Raw genomic sequence first — 22,042 nt, 5'->3', positions numbered from 1 at the left:
GCAGCCATGGGGCTTGCAAAGCTCAGAAAATCACTTAGAAAGCTGCCTCCAGATGTCTCAGTTTGTGTGTGTACGCACAGAACATATTTTCCTGAGACCACCATTGAAGCAATGTTGCAGTGTGTACATATAGAGGCACAAAAGCATTTGGAGCACTCCACTCTTGCCAAGGATGCTATTATTTCAACCATTAAATTTAAGAGGTGCTTCCTGGGTGCCAAAGTGAGTTGCGAAGCCTGTGTTTCAAATGCTTTCTTCAGCCCTAATAATATATACAGGCATGTCATCTGGAGTGTAGGTATAAGGCTGATATAATTATCAGATTTAAGATCACACTGTGGAGGGGGGGGAAGCCTGAAGAAAACACATAGGTGGAACCAGACATCATTGCAAATGTCAGGTTGTCTCATGTCAATATCTTCCCACTCTGTAAATGTGCAATACAATCTAGGTCCATGATACATCACCATCATCATAGAGTGAACATTTTTCCCTCTTGCCCTTGGTAAGCCATAATGTGTTGAAACAGTGTAATTAACATCTGTAGGCAAATGAAATGATATGACAAATTGGCACATAGCTGCCTTTCAGATTCCTGTTTTAATTATGGTGTAATACCAAATGTTTGTGAGCGTCAGCCTCATGTTCTTTTTTCACTGGCCATAAAATGACCCCCAAATAAACCAATATGAACTTGGTATTGTTTCCATCAATTACACCTTAGATTAACCACAATACACTGTGTTCAGATCCAAACTGTGATCATAAACAGAGGAGAAACCTCTGATAGACAAAGGCAATAATGACTACTGTACTGAGACTTTCATAAATTAATTCACAATTAAATCATGATCTAATAAAGGAATAGCAATCACAGAACCCTAAAGGAGACTCCAATGCTGCATAAAACAATCCAGGATCATAAGTTGCCTACTGATGCCTCAATGTTATGTACAAAAACAGCCAATACTAGCATCAAAAAAACAAAAACATGTTCCTAACAAAAATAGTAATAATGCACATTGGACAACATGCATTTGGTGTCACTCAACTTCTTACTTGGATTAAATACTCTAACGTTTGTTGTTTAAAAGAAAAGATTTCACACACCTACACCATCTGGTAACATTTCAAGGAGATTCTGAGAGATGAGGAGGTCAGTTAAAGAGGTCAGGCCATTTATCTCTTCGGGTAGCTTTTCCAGTTTGTTTTCAGAGATATCCAGACACAGCAGGTTTTTCAGGTTTCCTATTTCCTACAAAACAAAAGACAAAGTCGTGCCTCAACGTGCCAATGCCCAGAGATCTGACATTTGTCCAATTACAACATTCCTAAGGACAAGACTACAAAGCCTCCCTGCTGGATGATAACACACTTGTGATGATATCATAGGTAAATCACCAGTAAAATCTGTACGTGTAACATCTAGCATGGGCCAATAGTCTGTTAATATATGTTCAGACTTTGAGGGTACATTAAACCCACACCCAACCCTTAGTACTAGCTCAAGGTTCAACAGTTCAACCTAAAAAGGTGAAGTACATTAATTCAATTTCCGCTTTCTATTGACATTAACAAATATCAGGACTCATTCAAGGATAGCATACATAGATTTTATGCCTTCATTTGTTTTACAAGAAGTTTTACCAAAGCAACATTTTAAATATTTCCGATTTATATACAAATCCTGCAACTAGATCATTGAAACATGTTTTGACTGCAGTTAGCAGTCATTTGTCCCTGCACTCCTTCTGCTAAATCAACACAGAGGCAGGCACGCAGGCAGACCCAAACAGCCACTCTGCACCTGCTCTGTTGAGCAGCAAATTCCTGTGTAGGACAAGGTTAAAAACAAGTAACCAAAACTACCCCTTTATGAAAGAGGCTAACGAATAGGGGTGGACAACTATGTCGCCTCTACGACCTGCGGACTCAACTTTAGTCTGAAATAGTATAGGGTTTTCTGCCTAAACCAGGGGTTGGACTAGAAGACCGCGAAGATGCCTTCCAACTCTATTATTCTGTGACTTCCAGACTTCTAGGAGTTGAAATCCACAGGTTGTAAAGTTGCCATTGATGTCTACCCCTGATAAAGGAAGTACGTTCCTTCATGCTCTCTTTCTAATCTCCAAGGCAGAAAACTCCTAGAGTTGGGCACTCTGTTTCATTATTATCAGTTCTTCAAAATATCTGTTTATAAACCTTCCTTGAAGTATTTCAAAGGTGCTAAATCAGGAGGGCAATCTTATCAGTACAAATCTGCATGCTCACAAATCTTCCCCTAAAATTGGACCTGTTCTGAAGAAACTATTTGGCATTCAGTCACATAGCTACCGGTAATTCTGTGAATATTTCACAGACCCAGACCTTAATATTTAGCTGTTCCACTGTCACCAGGTTCTCCATTGCTCAGGGAAAAATATGTTATCTTACTCCCAAGTAAACAAGTGCATTGCTTTCATAAACAAGAAGAGAAAGAACCAGCATAATGTCCTTGCCCCAAAACAACGTCTTCAGCTTCAAAATGAAGACACAGATACTGAAAATGAAGAGGTGCTAATATACTGAGAATAAACATGTAATGAAAAAAACAACAACAGCATACTTATTTTTAAATGTTTTTATTTCAATAAGCAGGTAAGTTTAGTTGCAAAGTTCCAGGAAGTATCTAATCTTACCTGAGGTATTTCTGCCAACTGGTTTCCATCTAACCAGAGGTCTTTAAGGTTATAAAGTGCACCTATAGTTCCTGGCTGTAATATATAAAAGATAGGATACCATGATTAGCATTAAACAATATAGCACAATAACCCATAAAGAAATCCAACTTCATTTTATTTTATCCTAAATAGCCAGATTTTTTTTTTGCAAACAAATAAAGTTAAGCACAAAAAATGATGATTGCCATTCCCTGTTAGTTATCCCCTGTGTCCTTATTAGGTTAGGGACAGGCAAAGTGATGACACTCCTGACTGTTAGCCTAATTAATCTGAGGTAATCAATTGTACAAATCCTTCCATGCTGCTGACAGTTCAAAACTTCAAGGAGGTGAAAGAAAGGTGCAGCTCAACCTATCACGGTTTCCTGACTTCTGTGTTGACTTTACAGCTGCTATGGCTTCATCCAATCAGAAAAGTCAGCTATTTACCATAACTACAATATACTTAGCCCAAACTATGAACAGAATTCTTGCCCTTTTAATCAAACAGTAAGATAATTTAAGCAGGATATTAAGGAAAGAGACCCTCTGCAAGGAAAAGGGGATCAAAGCTTATTTGAAAGACCTAAAGGAGGTTGAGGAGGCACCTCTTCCCGGTAATGAAGAAGCAACAATGGAGGAAGAAAGCAATGTCCACAGACATGGTATGCACACAATTAATGAAACAACTTTAAAAAGAACTGGAGACAGAATGGGATAAACAGATGTGAAGTAAGTAAAGACATAGCAGATATATATCTGAGCAAATGAATAAACAATTTATGGAAATGTCACAGCAAGTAGCAGATATAGCTTAAGTAATCAACAAAGCTTATGATATGGCTGCAAGGAATAATCTAGAGATAAACAAGGCTTAAAAGAATATTTCTAAAGCAAAGACTGAGTTAGCAGATTTACAGGATGGTTAACAGGAGACATTATTTAAGGATCAAAGGAGTGTCAAAGAAAACTGGAACAACCCTTTTGGCTGCTTATCTTATTTAGAAAATTAGTGACCTGAGCTCTGACTTGAACCTAAGGGATAAAGCTATTGAATGTGCTCGTTGGGTTTATTCTCTTAGGAACACACAAAAACCTAGAGACATTTTGGTCATATTTGTAAATTCAACATAGAAGATAAAATTATAAGAAAATCAAGTGATCTGGAGGAGATTAAATGGGACAATGAGAAAACATCCTTCTTCCAAGACATCAGTGAAGAAAGGAATTTAAACTACTGATAGAAAAAAGTATGCAGGACAAGTTTCATTACAAGTTGGGGATTTCCTTTTGAGTTACATAATTATTTTAAAGCCATAAAGAAGAAAAGTTATTTATTTTCTACTGATGATGCTATAATCATGCAGACAATTATACACATGGAAAAACAATTAAAATACTACCTTTGAAGTCTTAAAAAATATTTTTACAGATTTGGTTAGAACAAAATATCCTCTTAACTGAAGAAACACCTATTTTCTTTCATTTTCTCATATTTTGAAAACACATCCCTCTCATACAGTTTTTTGGGGGTAGGGTGGGGAAGTGGTTTTGGGTCTCCCATGCTGGCCCCTTCAAATGGTTTAACTGACTGTGACATTCTATATTGATTGATCATGCAAATTATAAAGATTATATGTAAACACTATTGACTTAAGAAATCCATCATAACTTTCACATTAACTACAGCTAATTCTCTTCCTGACTATGAACTGTTCTCAGAGTCACACACAAACAAAGCCTTCAGCACAAGAAGATTCCGCTTAGATTGTACATATCTGCAGGGAAACATAATATTCTCTCTATACAATTTTAAATAAAATAAAATCCATACACACAAACATGCATATTCACTTTTAAAAATACAAGAATTATGGCTAGATATAACCAGTTTTAATTTTTTTAAAGTTCCATTGTTGGACTTTTAAAAATTGTTTTGCTAGAGTTTCTTGAAAATTATGGTTACACTTTTCCTGAAACTTAGGAAAAAAGATGTTTTTTTTTTAATTTCAAATGTTTGAAGGCCCCAGAATGACTTGGGAAAACTGCAGATGTGGAGAAAGAATTGGGTATCATTTATTTTTTTCCTTTTCAGTTCTTTTAATTTTCAAATCTACAGAGTAAATTGAACGACTGTTATTAGGAACCTAACCTCGGAGTATATTTAGTTGCCGGGTACAATTTGTGGATATTAAGTAACAGCCTCTATTCTTTTTCATTCTTTTACAGGTTGATTTCCAGTGGTACAGTGGTGGGAGGGAATGAGAAAGCTTAATATTTTTGTGCTTAGCTTTTTTTTAAATTAATCTCTTCCTTGGGCGTTTCTTTTTTAAAATGTTAATTTATAAGAGGTTTATTTATAGCACTACTCATTAAATAGCTTGAAACCCTGCCTTGGAGGATGGGCAAGATACATAGCAATATTAGTTCCTTTTACACATTGAATTGTAAATTGTTAGCTTTTTTTTTTTAAGACAGCCTAACCTATACTGTGCTGTGCCAAGGTTAGGTTAAAAATCTAAGCCAATGGCAGCACTATCTCAGGCTATATGGCACCAAACTATAGCAAACTATAGCAATAAGAATTTAAAGAGAAATCATTTAAAAGATAAAGTCTCATTTGAGGCAAACGTGACTCTTGGTGACTTCATTAACATGACTATATAATTTTCTTGGCAGCAATGAAGAAGCAGTTCACCAATGCATTCTTCCAAGATGTTTTCTTATTTCCTGGTCTAGTCTACAACTCTGATAATACCCCAGAGGCTCTTTCAAATATTAACCATGCTTGACCCTGTTTAGTATCCGTAAATATTTGCAAGAGGAATTTTTCTTGTACATACTTCCTTTTCTCTTACTACCAAAGATAACAAGGAAGAAAAACTCCAAAGCACAAGTGGTTTAAAATTGATTTTAAAATGAAGTATCACATATGGCAACACCCAGCAACCCTTGGCTGATCTAGACTACAAAGTTTTAAAAAAATATCAAATCAATAAAAATAACTTCCATAACATTGCCCCCCCCCCAAAAAAAAAACCTTAACAACCCTATGTGGTTACTTCTATGTATAGTTGTGACCAGAAAATAAGAACAAGTCAAAGAAACTTTTTGCAACTGCTCATAAACAGGAAAAGTGGAAATACAGTATTGGACAACAAAAACTCAATAAATATGGGAAGGGCATTTTCAAAAGTGTAACAGTAGTCCTCAACTTACAACCAATACTTTAATGACTGTTTGAAGTTACAACAGCACTGAAAAAAGTGACTTGGACTGTTTTTATCACTTATGATCGCTGTAGCATCCCCATAGTCTTGTGATCAAAATCTGGACACTTGGCAGCTGGCCCATATTTATGACGGTTGCAGTGTCCTGGGCTCACGTGATCACCTTTTGTGACTTTCTGACAAGCAAAGTCAATGGGGAAGCCAGATTCACAACTATGTTACTAACTTAACAACTGCAGTGATTCACTTAAAACTCTGCCAAGAAAGATAATAAAATGGGGTAAAACTCACTTAACAACTGTGTCACGTAGCAACAGAAATGTTGGACTCAATTGTAGTCGTAAGTTGAGGACTATCTGTAGTGAGTTGGTCTTCCAGTGTTCAATTTAACAAACCAGCAACAATGACCTTTCCTTCAACTCCCCTAGTTTCGTTGGTGAAATAAGCAAAACCTCTTTTATTGTGCAATTGCAGAACAAGAACTCACCAGCACTAACAAGTTACTGGAATTGTTTCAGTATGAACTGAAATGACAATGGAAGCATACATGGGTATAGGAATGCAGCCTGCTGCAATCACATTATAAGCATGGAGAGCATTTTTTTCACAATACTAGTGTAAATTATCAGTGTGGAGAAGCATCTCACTACTATCCCTGCTGAACATGGGAATGTATTGGCTGAACAAGAGCAAAGGGATGACTTCATAAAGAAGAAACTACATAAAAAGCATTTACAAGAATGGCTATTTTAATAAAATACATTATTTCTCCAGAGTTTCTACATAAGGGTCAATTACACTCTATCTGCATAACAAAACTTTCAAAAACATATAGGCAATGTTAATTGCACATTCTTTCAAATTGGGTTTAACTTTTTTTTTCTCTTTTCCAAAGAAAATATAGAATCACACATATAAGGAAAAAATTACATTAAGAAATTTCAGAAAAATTGCTCCAGAGCAGTGGTGAAATTCACATTTTTTTTCCTACCGGTTCTATGGGCGTGGCTTAGTGAGTGTGGGTGTGGCAGGGGAAGGTTACTGCAAAATCCCCATTCCTTCCCCACTCCTGGGGGAAAGATATTGCAAAATCCCTATTCCCAACCCACTCTGGGGCCAGCCAGAGGTGGTATTTGCTCGTTCTCTGAACTACTCAAAATTTCCACTACCAGCTCTCCAGAACCTGCTGAATCTCACCCCTGCTTCACAGTATAATTTTAAAACAACACATGCAACTGATGCATACTTTCAGAATGTCAGCCAAAGGAGGAAGGGGAGGGGAAGGGAGGGGAGCTTTCTTCTCAATTTAGGAAAGATGTCTAGTGACATTCCTTGCTTCAGAGAGAGGCAGAATGCAAATGTCTTTCCAAAAAGAAGGGATGGCTCTTTGGAAGCCCTGTTCTGCCTTATTCGTAAAAGCTGCTGACTCATGGCCTAGTGAATCAGAGTTTTTACCCAGGCCAAATAACAGCAGAACGAGCTACACCTTTGTGATCCAGGTGGTTTCAAGGAAGTCTTCCCTCTCCTGCCTCAAGTGATTCCTTATTTATCTTCGTCCGAAGTGAAGTCAGCTCTCCATCCAGCTCTTTCAGCAAAGTAACCCCAAATCAACTATTTGGCACATTTAAATATATAGTACGGGTTTTTTCCCTCTCTTAACTCAAAAGCAAGCACCCCAAATGGACCTGGGATCAAGTGAAAACATGAGATTTAATCCTTCCCTTTGACATATGATGGACACTGGACATGTCCTGTGGGTCAATAGAAGTCATTTTTCTACCATGGGCATGAATGGAACTTTTTAAAAATTTAATTATCTCTGAGTCCATACAAGGGAAAGACACAATTGCATTGATGGAATTGAAGGAATAATCCCTGTATGTTCATGTTGCAATCCCAATCTAGGTCAAAATCCTCAGACTTTCCTGGAGAAAAATAAGGGAGAGAGATCCATGGAATTGGCAGAAATGCCAAGAACTGACTAATTGGTAAAAGACAAAAGCCTATCTGGTTTTGTTTCCATTTGTAGACCACTTTTGGACTTCTTTCTTGAGAAAGGTAAAAATGAAGTTTTGATTTTAGGATTCGATTACTAGATTTGCCATTATTAAAATGTCATATTTTTATGTTCATATTGTTAGACATATTTCCTATATCTTTTATGCTTTTTTATGCTTATGTTTAAATTTAGAGTAAGAGATTTTTCATTGAATAATGTTAATGTTATCTTGATTGTTTAATCTGTATATTTTTGTGGCTTTGGTTTAATTTCAATTAAGAGCTTAGTGTGCTAAAGAAAGTCATCCCCCTTTTCATTCTTCACCTTTTCCCCTCTTCTATCCTCTCCTTCCTAGTTTTTCTTTTTGTTATGTTGTATATCTTTTTGAGATTTAAATACATTTCAAAAAGCGATTTTTAGCCTTTCCTTTTGAATTAAAAAAAATCACAAAAATAGACACACAGAAAACTGCATGCTGTAATTTAACATGGTTAATGTAGCCAAAAAACTGATAATTTTGAAGAACTGTTAGAAAAAACAAATTACACATAATCAAGTCAACTCTGTAGCCCATTTTTTATATCTTACAACTGAGAGTTTAGGTAGTTGTGTACTGAATTTTCAACATATGCAGTGCTTACCAAATTATAAAGTTCATTATTTCCTAAATCTAGTTCTTCTAGTCTCTGCAGCTGGGCAACTGACCTGAAAAATCAGGAACAATATAATTTTAAAAGTTCATAAACACAAAGTTTAGCATTGTAATTAGATTAGGACATTCTTAATATGATCTATATACTATTAAAACACTCGTGTCTATAACATTTAATTGGGAGAAATGGTGCCTCATAGGGCAAAACCTCTTGAACCAAGGTACTTCAATCAAATGGGCTAACTTACAGAAAGTGCCCAAAATCTAGGATCCATGACTCTCATGGAACTGAAATTCAGGAAATTTTGTAAAACATATTATGACATAACATTATCATAAAGTATTTTATGATATAACCAAAGTGTCAAAAATCATTTCCTGTGATCAACTCCTGATGCTTGACTGTGCTACACAGATCAATGTATTTTCAAGGCAGATACATCTCTGAATATCTCTCTGAATTTCCAAGGGCTTTTCAAGTGCATTCGAAACTCTGCCATTGTTGAAGCTATTGAGGAATATGGTAAGGAAAGAATGACCCAAGAGGTCATGGGTTGTCTAGTTTTTCCTAGCATTACATCAATTAGTGTTAATAAAGACATTGATTGATTGATTTTGTTTCGTCAAGTAATTTTTTACTCCTAACAAACCATACAGATTTTCTCCATGATGAAATAGAGACAATACTCTTCCTGCTGGAAAATGTATTCTAGTCGTTAATTTCATTTCCATATTCAGGAAACAAAAGATTCTCAATTCATACAAAACAAACAGAGAAAATACTTACTCAGGTAAATACGTTAATAGATTCTCCCTTAATTCCAGTGACACCAGGTTATAGAGGCTAGAGACACAGAATAAATACGGTTAATCTTTTGTGACATAAAAAAATGCTACAAAAGAAAGCAAAAAGTAGGCGTTGTAAATAGAACGTCCCAAGCATTTCCTTAAAGTCTACATAAGCCGGTAGATATATTACCTAAGCTGATATTTTGATAAGTTGAAACCTACACCAAGCAATATTTCTGACCAGGTAAGCCAAGCAGCAAGGAGCAGAATTGGTGGGAACAAGATGCTGAGAGATACCAGACTTTTTAGATAGTAGAAGGTTCCTTCACCTTGTTCTTCTAGACTGACAAGTTACAACCCTATGGGTTAGATCAAATCAACAAGCTCCACATGGGCCTAAAACTACTATTATTAACATTGGCAGTAGTAACAGAATCTTGCAAGTATGACTGTGCTTCCTTTCTTTATTCTTTTAAATTAATGTAAATTTGAGGGGTGTCTGTTTAAGACATTTTCATATTTCTCTCTTCTCATTTACTTGCTGCTTTGATAACAGATCACCCCTGTTTCCATCAATGTCATTCTCTTTACCCTCTACAGAGCACTAGCAGGGCAGTGCCACTATGCTTTCATCCCTCCAAGTGCCCTACCTGCCATAAAAGAGGCCAAATCACTACACTCCTCGTAAGTGCACCATTTTCTTTATTCAAAAAGATTGCTGTAAAATTAGCTAAAAGTCAAGTTCCACACATCTCAGGGAGCACATGTAAAAGAAGGTGAATCAGTGCGAGAAAGCAGGAAGTTTGTGTGCATCATTCTCAAAGCAGTAAATACAGTGAAAGAGATGAATTTGTATGTTAACTGAGAGGATAACTAAAATCCAGGGGATTTATATATAAAGTGTTTGTGTGTATGTGTGTGTGTAGAATCCTCACACTTACAGAGTCCTCACACTTACATACAGTATATTACAGTGTTTCTGCAGTCACATGATAAAAATTCAGGAGCTTGGCAGCCAACCAATGTATTCATGACGGTTGCAGCATCCCAAGGTCATGTAATCACCAGTCCTAATTGGCTTCCAGCAAGCAAAGTCAATGGGGGAAAACTGGATTCCATTACTGACCATGTGATTCATTCAATGACAACAGTGATTTACCTAACTAACATGGCACAAAAGTTGTAAAACAGGGTGCAACAGATTGAACAACCACCTCACCTAATGATGGAAGATCCAATCCCAACTGTGGTAGTTAAGTCATGGACTACTTGTATTTTATCAAATATATTTCACATACATTTTGTGGTGTTTGCAGTGTATATCAAATAATTACATACATGTATGCATAATAAAAAAGAGTGTTTCTACAGAAGATAAATCATATCCTTTTATTACCTAATATTTTCAAGACAATATAAACTATTTTCCTCAATAGTAATGAAAGTATATATTCACTGCAATCTGAATGTACAGTAATTTTATTTATTGGCTTGATAGTTAAGATTTAAGGGATTAGTCATAGAAGGATCAATTAAAAGGATTCTATTCATAGCATTTCATAATGGAGTTCTCACTGTAAATGACCTTATATGGGTAAGTTTTTCATTGTCACCTCTTCATAATACAGTAAAAGTCTATATCACCATAGTAACATTTTCCCTCTCTGGGCTTTATTTAGGACTAAATGGAGCACAAAGAATTGGACATTTTCCCCAATGCTGTAATCTGTTTTAATCCTTCAATTTCAAAATAAAAATAGCAATATATCCGCATTTTCTAAAACATAGTTGCCTTTGCCTTGGTAATGGATTCTAGAAAAAAATGCCACAGTAATCATTTATAAAAATCTGCAGAGAACTTAACAGAACAGCCATATGCTAGAACCACATTTGTCAGGTGACAAAATTTTGCCTTACTTGGCAGATATGTAAACACAGGGGGGGGGGGATGATAGTATTATAGTTAGTGATGTATAAAAGAAAAGAAAAGTGAGTTTATCTATCACAGTGCACTTGTTTGAGCTATTGGCTATGTATTAGCAAACATATTAGTTTTTTAATGTGCAAACTTGAATTCTAAACTTTTAACACAGTAATTGCAACTTGCTAATAAAATCTAACTTAGCCATTTTAGTCAGGGTCTCCCTTTAAGGATAACCCCTAGATATTGAACCAGGCTGCAAATTACTAAAAATGGCAGGTGGTGTTCTCCTTCCTCGAACCAACAAATGGCTGAAGCTGTGCAATGCTTTTAAGAATTGCTAAACACCATACAACACATTTTCCTGTATTCCTGGAGGTTCCTGAAAGCTTGAGAAAGGGCAGTGCCATCCACCATTCCATTAATAGGTAGCCCATTTGTAAATAAGGGGTTCCAATAAATACAAATTTGAGTTAAATACTGAGTTAGGAACAGAACTCGTTCTTAATCTAGGGATTGCTAGACTGCTTTCTGCATTATTACCAAGCAAACTGCAGGATGGTAGGTGACATTTTGCCCTGCTCCAGATCAGCACTACTCTTCTTTAATAGTTGTATAAGGAATACTCTTTCCTCAATTCTCTGGGTTAGTATGCAATATTCTTAAGCAGACCCACCTTACTCACCAAGTAAAATAATTCACAGAATTCTGGCTATGAATTTCCTTTTCTTATAGAACTTCCCAGTGTTCAGATATACAGTACGAAATCTCAATCTTAATCAGTACAACTACAAGTTGTCCTCAACGTACGACCATAATTGAGCTCAAAATTTATGTTGCTAAAAAAAGACATTTGTTAAATGCGCTTTGCCCCATTTTATGGCCTTTTTGGCCACATCACTGCAGATGATAAATTGGTAACATGGTTGTTAGGTGAATCTGGTTCCCCCCCCCCATTGACTTTGCTTGGCAGAAGGTCGCAAAAGGGGATCACATGATCTTGTAAAATGTCATTAATATGAGTCAGTTGCCAACTATCTGAATTTTGATCACAGGACCACGGTGATGCTGCAACTTTCATAAGGTCAGTGACCTTATAACTTTGAACATCACCAAATGAACTGTAGTAAATTGAGGACCACCTGTATTGATTGGGCCATAGAATTGTGGATTTATAATACTGGCCTATTCTAGAAATGTATCAGGTCAGAAATTAGACCAACATATGTGCACATTTTGAATGCTATCATGGAAAAAGAGTTTTTCAGCCAAGTCTCAGAAAACCATATGTTTTAGGAATGCTTAAATATTCCATGCAAGCTAATAGCCTCGTCAACATAAGAGAAGATGCAATTTCTTAAATAAATAAGATTGTTGCTTTCTTCCTTGAGTATTCCAGATGTCACTTCTGGTTTGAAGTATAGAACCTATCAGGAGCCTTAGGGAATACATTCCAAAACAAGTTGGCTCAGTTTTAAATTAGAGCCATGCTTCAACGCAGCAGTTTCTCATTCACATGTGAATTTGTAAAGTAATTTTGGCTATGCATTAGAGCTGTTAACTAGTAATTACACATGTTATGTATACATCTAATTGAACAGCGATTTCCAGGTTCTGCCAGTTGCAAAATGCAATTTGGTTTCTCAGCATTCCAAAAACAGATTAAGCAATAAAATAAATATATTAAATCACAGATCTCACACTAACAGGAAAATGTGGATAGTGCTCAGAAGACCATATCAGGAATTCTAAATATGGGTTCTTCTTATTCATGAAGATGAAATGGGCTGCTTTTGGGTTGCCCCTTTCTGTATGTAGAAGGAAATTCAGCTAAGGCTCCTTGTGATTTAGAAACCTGAAAACTAGGCTTCTAAGTTACTCACAAAGCACCTAGAGTAAAAAGAAGAAAAAACAGTCCTGCTATCATGTGCCCTCCACATCTGGAAGGCAACAGAAAGAGGGTGATAAGAGGAATAAAGTTAGCACATTTATCCCAACTCTGCTTCCTTCTAGGTCAGATGGATAGCCATTTGTCTGAAATGGTATAGGGTTTCCTGCCTAGGCAGGGGGTTGGACTAGAAGACCTCCAAGGTCCCTTCCAACTCTGCTATTGTACTGTATTGTAAGATTTTATCACCCTGGTAAATTCTTGTTTGACTGTAAGTCCTATAAGTTTGGCTGTAACCATTCATTTAGCAACTTTTAAAGCTACAACAACATTGAAAAAAAGTGATTTATGACTAGTCCTTGCAACATCCCCACAGTCATATGATCAAAATTTGGGTGCTCAGCATATATTTACAAGGATTGCAGTATCGTGGGTCGTGTTATCACTTTCTTGCTGTAAAGTCAATGGGGGAAGCCAGATTCATTTAATGACTGCGTAATTCATTTAACAACTGCAGTGGTTTGCTTACCAACTATTGGGGGGGAAAGGTAGTAAAATCTGGTTCACTTAACAACCACCTTGCTTAGCGATGGAAATTCTGGTCCCAATTGTGGTCGTAAGTCAAGGACTACCTGTATAGTATACTATCAGAGAGTATCCTTGAAACTAGAACCTTGGTGGCGTAGTGGTTAGAATGCAGTATTGCATGCTAACTCTGCCCATCGTCAACAGTTCAATCCCAACCGGTTCAAGATTGACTCAGTTTTCCATCCTTCCGAGATCAGTAAAATGAGGACCCAGTTTGTTGGGGGCAATATATGAGCTGTGGTGGCGCAGTGGTTAGAATGCAGTACTGAAGATTACTTCTGCTGACTGCCAGCTGACTGCAGTTTGGCAGTTTGATTCTGACTGGCTCAAGGTTGATTCAGCCTTCCATCAGAGGTGGGATCCTACCAGTTCAGACCAGTTTGGCCAAGTAGTTAGTAACTTGGCCTGCCAAGCCCCCAAACCGGTTCTCTTGGGGGTGCCATCTTGTTTTTTGCTTCTGTGCAAGCACAGAAGCAATTTTTTTAATACTGTGCATGCACGCATAGCGGGCATCAAGTGTGCATGTGTGTGGAGGACTGGAGTGGAGATAATTACTCCTTCCAAACAGCGATAAATGAAATGACCCATTATCCTACAACTGAGTTGAAGACAGATTCCCTATCAAAATGGGAAATTCAACCCAGCCAGCAAGAAGGGATTTGGCCAGCATCTTTCACTAGCCAGCCACTGGAAATTGGGCTGCAGTTTGTGAATCAAGCACCACCAAATTGGGCTTTCTTCCCAGGTCATGGATGGCAGAGATGCTACTGGGCACCTGCTTGGCCATCAACATGGCAAAATCCTCCAAGCCAGCAGAGGGGGCCTTGGCACATAACCCCACCCCCCTAGCCAGCCATCATTGGTTGAACTGCAACCTGTGAATCAGGCAACCCCGGGATGGGTTTTAACCCCAGATCATGGATGGAAGGAATGCCAGTGGTCACCTGCCCTCCCTCAGCAGATGGCACCATGGCAGATAACTGGGCAGTGGCCAAACCAGGGATTGACCCGTCCCCACAGAGTCCAGTCTCACCTGCAATGCCCCACCTTTCTACAGAGAAGAGTTCTCAACAATGGAAGAAGGGATGAATGAGGGGGAAACTGTAGGATGGATAGCAGAACAATGTGATGAGGTGGTTCCTAAGTTTAGAGATGTAACTAGTTTCCTTTCCTCGTGGGGCCAATAAAATGCCACCATTGCTGTCAACCTGGCCACAGAGCATCAGAGTGCTTGGCTCCAGCCCCAATGCCACAAACGTGCACACCAACTGCCATAGCAGTAAAGAGAAGGCCCCAAATGCCACCAGAAAAGATTCATCTGGGCCAACAACCTCTGGAAGAGGATCCCCAACCTAAGGTGACGAAGAGTCATACCAATGGGGAGGCCTCAGAGGAGGAAAATGCCGAAAATGACCCAATGATGAGTGTACCCATCCGCCCCTTTGCCTTCCAAGTCAACCTCCAAGTACCCGAAATGGGGGATAGAAGGGGAAGTTGAAGCAGTTGTGGTTACCGGTTGCACTCGATGCTTAATCAGCATGTCAATTGTCAAGCAACTAAGCATACACACAAGACCTCTAGCCTGTCCCATTCAGGTTGAGCAGGTAGATGGAACACTAATTGGATGGGCCCCAACCACGCTAATAACTGAACTGGTAAAGTTACAAGTGGGACGCCACTATGAGCTTCTCAGATTCATTGTGGCTCCAGAGGTGCCAGAAAATATTATCTTGGGACTTGCATGGCTTGACAAGTGGAAGCCTACGATAAAGTGGGAAGACGGCAGTAGGAAATTGTTGATTGTGTTTGGGCTGCTACTACTGGTGGAGGAAAAGGGCCACCCAGGGACGATTGAACCCAAGAGCCCAGAACCTATAGCAGAGACAAAAACCCCAGGGATCCAACAAGTACCAAAAACCTTGTTGGGGGATGTTTTGTCGAGAAAACCACAGTACGACAGTAAGAAGGGAGAAGTTGTTCATCCCATAATTTCTTCCTCTCACCAAAAGACAGCCCAAGTCACTAACTGAAGCCATGATAAGCTGATGACAGCTATGAAATTGGCACTCCCAACAGACCAGTGGCTCAACAATAAGCAGGATATCCTAAAGATGGAAAATGGATTAGCCTGGAAGGGGTCAAAACTGTACGTCTCCACAGGGTTGAGGCTGGAAGTTCTACAGCGAAGCCATGAGGCTGAACTAGGAGGCCACTTTGGATTCCTAAAAACGCTCCACCTCCCCAGGCATCAATTTTGGTGGCCAAAGATGAAAACGGAGGTGGAAGATTATTTAAAAAGGTGTGCTACTTGCACAACGATGAAACCACTGCCAGAGAAGTCCCCTGGACTATTACAACGAGTGGCCAGACCTAACCGACCATGGGAAGAGGTTGCAATGGATTTCATCATCGAACTCCCAGACAGCAGTGAGAATAAAGTAATCTGGACAGTTATTGATTTGGTTTCCAAGCAGGCACACGTCATCACTTGCTCAGGGTTGCCGTCCGCAAAGAAATTAGCGAAAATATTTGTGAAACACATTTATCGCCTGCACGGATTGCCCAAGAGGATCATTTCAGACTGCGGGGTCCAGTTCACAGCTAAGTTCTGGAGAGAGGTCCTGAGATCCATTGGGTCCACACAAGAACTGAACTCAGAGGTTCATCCCAGCATGAACTGTGCAGCAGGGAGAGCCAATGTGGTGGTGGAACAATACATCCGGTGTTATGTGGACTATCAGCAAGACAACTGGTTGGACTTGCTACCCTTCGCCGAAGTGGCGTACAATGATTCATTCGGTCCACAGCAGCACTGGATTAACTCCTTTCCAGATTACAAGTGGCATGGAATTTGTTGCCATGCCTGAGCTGCCTAGAGAACCTCCCTTCTTCATGTTTCTGAATGAATGAATGGACACACTAAAAAAAGATGAGAAAATACGAAGAAGGCTCTAGCACAGTGATGGTGAACCTTTTTTGCCTCGCGTGCCATAAGTGGGGGGAGCGCAGGGGGGTCGTGTGCAGGCGTGCCATACCCATAATGCAATGCGCGACATCCTCCCCAGTGCACATGCGTGCACTACAGGCGCAACACCCCCATTTTTGCATGCTTTTTTCGCCCTCTCCAGGCTCCAGAGGCTTTATAGGAGCATGGGGAAGGTGAAAACAGCCTCCCCTGACCCCCCGGGAAGCCCTCCGGAGCTTCAGGAACCTTCAGGAGGCTTCCCTGAAGCCTTCGAAGTGCTCAAAACGACCCTCCGAGCAAACCGGAAGTGCATTCCCGAACTTCCGGTTTGCCCATAGGGCCGGGTTTTTGCGCTCCGGAGGCTTCAGGGAAGCTCATGAAGCCTCCTGAGGGCCTCCAGGGGGCGGGGGGGGCTCTTTTCGCCCTCGAAAATGGCTTTAAAAGGGGTGAACTCAGCTGGCCAGCGTGTGCGTGCGCACTGGCCAGCTAACAGGGCAGCGCCTCGCGTGCCCTGACAAATGGCTCCGCGTGCCACCTGTGGCACGCGTGCCATAGGTTCGCCATCACTGCTCTAGCAGATGCGGCAGAAGCCTACAAGAAGCAAGCTGATAAACACCGCTCTCTCCAAAACCCCTTTCATGTGGGGGACAAAGTTTTTGTATCTACCAAGTACATGAGATTAAGAATGCCTAGCAAGGAATTTGGTCCACTCCCAATAGTGAAAATAGTTAACCCAGTTATAGTTCAACTCAGTCTACCCAGAAGTCTAGGGGAAATTGACCCAGAGTTTCATTGTAGCTTGTTGAAGCCAGTAATTGGGTCCAGCATAAGAGCATCCACCCAAGCTTTGCCTCCTCCTGTAGTGATAGAAGGAGAAACAAAATATGAGGTGGAAGAAATCGTAGACTCCAGGCTGAATAGGGGTCGCTTACAGTATTTAGTGCATTGGAAGGGTTACCCTTTGTCTGAAGCTACTTGGGTGAAAAGCTGGAACCTAAAAGTGGAGAAGTTAGTAAAACAATTCCATGAGAAGTTTCCCAATAAGCCAAAGGGTCCCCCTGGGGGGAGGGGGGAGAGGTGGTTAATTTTGTTATGTTAACTTTTATGTTATTCTCTTTTCAGGAAACGGCCTGCCACACACTCTATTATTTTCCTATGCTGTTTCATTAGTGTAGTAATTGGGAGGGGGAATAGAAAGGAGTAGAATTGTAGAATGTGTTGTTGTCATTCCTTTCTAGAAGCCCAAGGTCATCTTTTGTCTCCGCACCTCTGCATCTGACCGGATCTAAATGGGTGGAAATGCCAGCATGGGCGAAGAAGATTGGATGAAGATGTGATGGATTTATGGGTTTGGGGATAAGATCATGAACAGTAACAATGACAGCAAACTTGAACAAAATCATCATCAAAAGTAACCAATTAGTCTAATATTATTGTTAAGAAACACTAAGGTTCAGAAATATGCATTTAACAGACTGGCATGTAAAAACAATTGTTTTAGTGAGCCAGACGTCTTTTGGATGTATTAGACATTTATTAATCATACATTGAGTTCTATCTGGCTCCTGCCCCTCAAACTGGAATACTGAAGACGTTGATTTCTGGCAGCACCCAGCATGTTAGGGTTACTATAGTCAATACAATACAATACAATAGTAGAGTTGGAAGGGACCTTGGAGGCCTTCTAGTCCAACCCCCTGCCTAGGCAGGAAACCCTATACCGTTTCAGGCAAATGGCTATCCAACATCTTCTTAAAGACTTCCAGTGTTGGGGCACTCACAACTTCTGGAGGCAAACTGTTCCACTGATTAATTGTTCTAACTGTCAGGAAATTTCTCCTCAGTTCTAAGTTGCTTCTTTCCTTGATTAGTTTCCACCCATTGCTTCTTGTTCTACCCTCAGGTGCCTTGGAAAATAGTTTGACTCCCTCTTCTTTGTGGCAACCCCTGAGATATTGGAACACTGTTATCATGTCTCCCCTAGTCCTTCTTTCTATTAAACTAGACATACCCAGTTCCTGCAACCGTTCCTCATATGTTAGACAATGTTATATTTCCCTGTCTATACTGTACTCTCAAATTCTGAATTTAGTACTTTCAAAACTGCTCAAGAGATGTCAAATATTCTGTCCATCAGAAACAATCACAATTTGGAAGGAGGCCCTGCTTTTGTATCTCATAAGAATAGTTGTTGCAAGAATAAATGAATAGAAATTCGTGCTGATGGCTACAGATTATCTAACTTCTAACATATTGGTCAAAAGGACAACTTTTTTCAAACGTAAGGAAGAGCTCTGCAAAATCTTAGAAAGATGTGCTTCACAGAGAAAGTTGCACTATCTTAGCAATGTGGTGTTTTCTGGAATACTTGCAGAGACTGTCCTTGGTTGGGACAACTTCAGTCGGTACCACCAGGAAATGAAATGAAGCTGCATGCCGACAGACTCTGAAGTAGCCGCATACGTGACTGTGTTAATATTATAAGAAAAGTGATTTGCCTGCACTAACATACTTTACAAAGTGTCCACCCTGAATGCTATTTAAGATACAATTTCAAAAAGAAACAGCTGAAATAACAAGGAAAAATCAGTGACGCAGCTATTTCTACCAAACATCAACAAACATGAACATAAAGAGACCAACATGTAAATTATATGCAGAAGAATTGTAAGTTTATATTTTCATGTAAGACATCTGTTATCTGCATCATGTCATTTTGACATTTCCTGTTTTTTACTGTTTATGCTTATAGGTTTTACATATGTTTATTGAAGGGCAGCATACTTTCATTATATATAGAAAAGAATATATTTAAAACCTCAGCAAAAGGAGGATTCTAGACTGAAATAGTGCTGGATGCCTTTCATAAGTTGAAGCTGAAATGGAGATTCCTCATGACATTTTTAGTAGACCCACTACTCCAGGTGCAAATGATCCAGGATATTAACAATGCCCTTGGTCTGGAGGGACTGTTGTCTGAAATATTCATGAGGATCTAAATTTATATCTAAAGTCCATTTGTGACATATTTTAGGTTTCAAACATTCTGTAAGTGAAAAAGCTTACTTTCCAATATTTTCAGGTAATGCTTGAAGAGAGATGTCATTCGCAGAGAGACATGTTAAATTCTGTAATTCAGGAAAGCTTTCGGGCAACCTATAGAGAAAAAGTAAAACTTATCCTTGAGAATGACAAAGAGTAAATTCAGTTTTCTGGAAGGAAACCTGGCATTATTAACGTTTCAAGTTTATTTACTGGAAATAGTATATTTGGTTTTAGTTGGAAATTTATAAAGCAGGAAGCAAACACTCCTGGCGACATGAATAGAATTAAAATCATAAATCCACAGCAAGCCTTAAAACTCTAGATTGTATTCATAATATGAAAAATATGCTTGGTTTATCACAAATATTTGTGGATATATGATTTAGAATTAACTGGGTCTTTGGAAAGTTCCATTCCTTCCCTTCCCTTTATCCTGCCTTTATTATTTTTATAAATAACTCAAGGCATTAAACATACATAATATTCCTTCCTTCTCCTCTTCCCCTCACAATAACAACCCTGTGCCATGAGTTGGCCCACAGTCACCCAGGTGGCTTGCATGCCTAAGGTAAGACTAGAACCTGGGGTCAGCTTAGACCAGACCAAAGAAGAGAATCACTTTTCTTATAATTATTTTTTCAAAACAATATAAGCAAGGATATTGATGGAATCTGGAGCTTATTTGAGAGGAGGAATGAAAAGGCTGGCTAGCTTTGAATTGCTGGTGGGGAGGAAGTGGCTGAAAATCTGCCCTAAAGCCTTGCTGTATTTATCTAGTAATTTCTGCAGTGCTTGCATCATTCTAGTGAGATTCCTGTCAATAAACAAGTAGCCATGAAACCTGTCACTCTGATCAATTCCTGGTCTCATTTCTGGTTCTTCACACCTGACAGATATTCTCTCCTACACCCATGTAGTAAAGGTTGTTAAGTAGTAAATCCCAACAGACTAGCCCAAGTCAAGCATTAAACATTTATTGGTCTTTCGTGTGATGACAGTGGTTACTCTATGTAAGAGCTCATTTTAAAACAGGGACACCTGCATATTAAATATCAACTTTCAGAGCAAGAATAGACAACTGTTTGACGACCAGGATTTGCAATTGGCAGAGAGAAAAGTAAGCCAAATAGATGGGGCAATTATGCAAAATGTACTGAGTCACCTCTGGCTTTAAAAATATTTCTATTAAAGTTCTCAAGGAAAGAACTTTGGTTTAAGTATGCCAAACCTATTTTCAAAGGAACGTAACTATTTTAGTGAGTATCCCACCTAAAACATTGACATGGGTTTTTGGTAAGTATACCCTGAAATTGACAGTGTGATCAGAAGAGGGTTTGGGGACCATGAAAAAAAGAAGGGATTGGTGGCCACAGGTTGTCTGCATTGGCTATAACTTCTTATGAAATTATGAATTGCAACTGCTTTCTTTCCACATGAGATATTGTCTCCAAGGAGCCAATTTATCAGCCCTGTTCTTGGTACTTAACAGGAAGCAATTAGCTCTTAGTAAAATGGATAGAATAGGGAACGTTTTAACTTGTCTGGGCTGCACTGTTTGTCTCAATCAGGGAAGAACTTTTAATGAGTGGGAGGCAATGAAGCACCACATTGAATTACCAGAAATACAGTGACATCTGCCAGCCAATTTTCTTTCCAGAGTTTGTTCTCCAGGACGATTAGTTAGTATAGTCATCTCTCATATCGATTCTCAGCAGCAAAAGTAGCATTTCAGATGGTTTTGGGTTGTTGTTGTTGTTGTTTTTGTTTTGAAACTAAATGGTCAAACTAATAATTAAATACTGAGGCATCTTATTATCTTTTGCTCAGAAGTATTCCCCAGAACTACAATTATATACATGTGCTAATCAGATATTAATTAATAGTCCTGAGACATCTATCAGCTTCCCTATGACATCTGAAGCTGCTTAAGAATTTTTCCGGATTCTATATCATTGGTGAGTTCCAACCAGCGACTGGAGATCGCAAGTATCTATTTGTAAGTCATAGGTGTCCTCAGATCTGAGTAGCATGAAATTTTCCCCTTTTTTTTCTTTATTGCTATGCTTATCAAAGTTGAGGTTATATTGATTCCTTAATTCATGTTTTCCTTTTGTTGATGAGTTTAGTACCATCACAATTTTTAACATGTCTGAATACCATTACATTTTTCTTGGGGCAACAGCAACTTCATTTTACTATAAACACCAACTTTTGTTTAGTAGAATCAAATCTATTATTTGAAGAAGATAGATAAAACTGAAAAAGAC

General features: G+C 38.9%; 1 protein-coding gene across 2 annotated transcripts in view; it reads right to left on the bottom strand.

The window, feature by feature from the left end:
• The window catches only part of LRRC1 (leucine rich repeat containing 1), a 116,908-nt gene that overhangs the window by 62,192 nt on the left and 32,674 nt on the right, over positions 1 to 22,042 (bottom strand). For both annotated transcript variants that reach the window (XM_081944029.1, XM_081944030.1), the window contains exons 4-8: positions 19,797 to 19,886; positions 9,367 to 9,423; positions 8,569 to 8,632; positions 2,679 to 2,753; positions 1,111 to 1,255 (exon numbers count right to left, since the gene is read on the bottom strand). In XM_081944029.1, coding sequence (XP_081800155.1) covers positions 1,111 to 1,255; positions 2,679 to 2,753; positions 8,569 to 8,632; positions 9,367 to 9,423; positions 19,797 to 19,886 — 431 coding nt within the window. The remainder of the gene's footprint in view (positions 1 to 1,110; positions 1,256 to 2,678; positions 2,754 to 8,568; positions 8,633 to 9,366; positions 9,424 to 19,796; positions 19,887 to 22,042) is intronic.

This window comes from Natrix helvetica (genome assembly GCF_964273705.1).
Source record: "Natrix helvetica genome assembly, chromosome: 2".
Classification (NCBI taxonomy): Eukaryota; Metazoa; Chordata; class Lepidosauria; order Squamata; family Natricidae; genus Natrix; species Natrix helvetica.
This window is presented reverse-complemented; position numbering and strand designations above follow the sequence as displayed.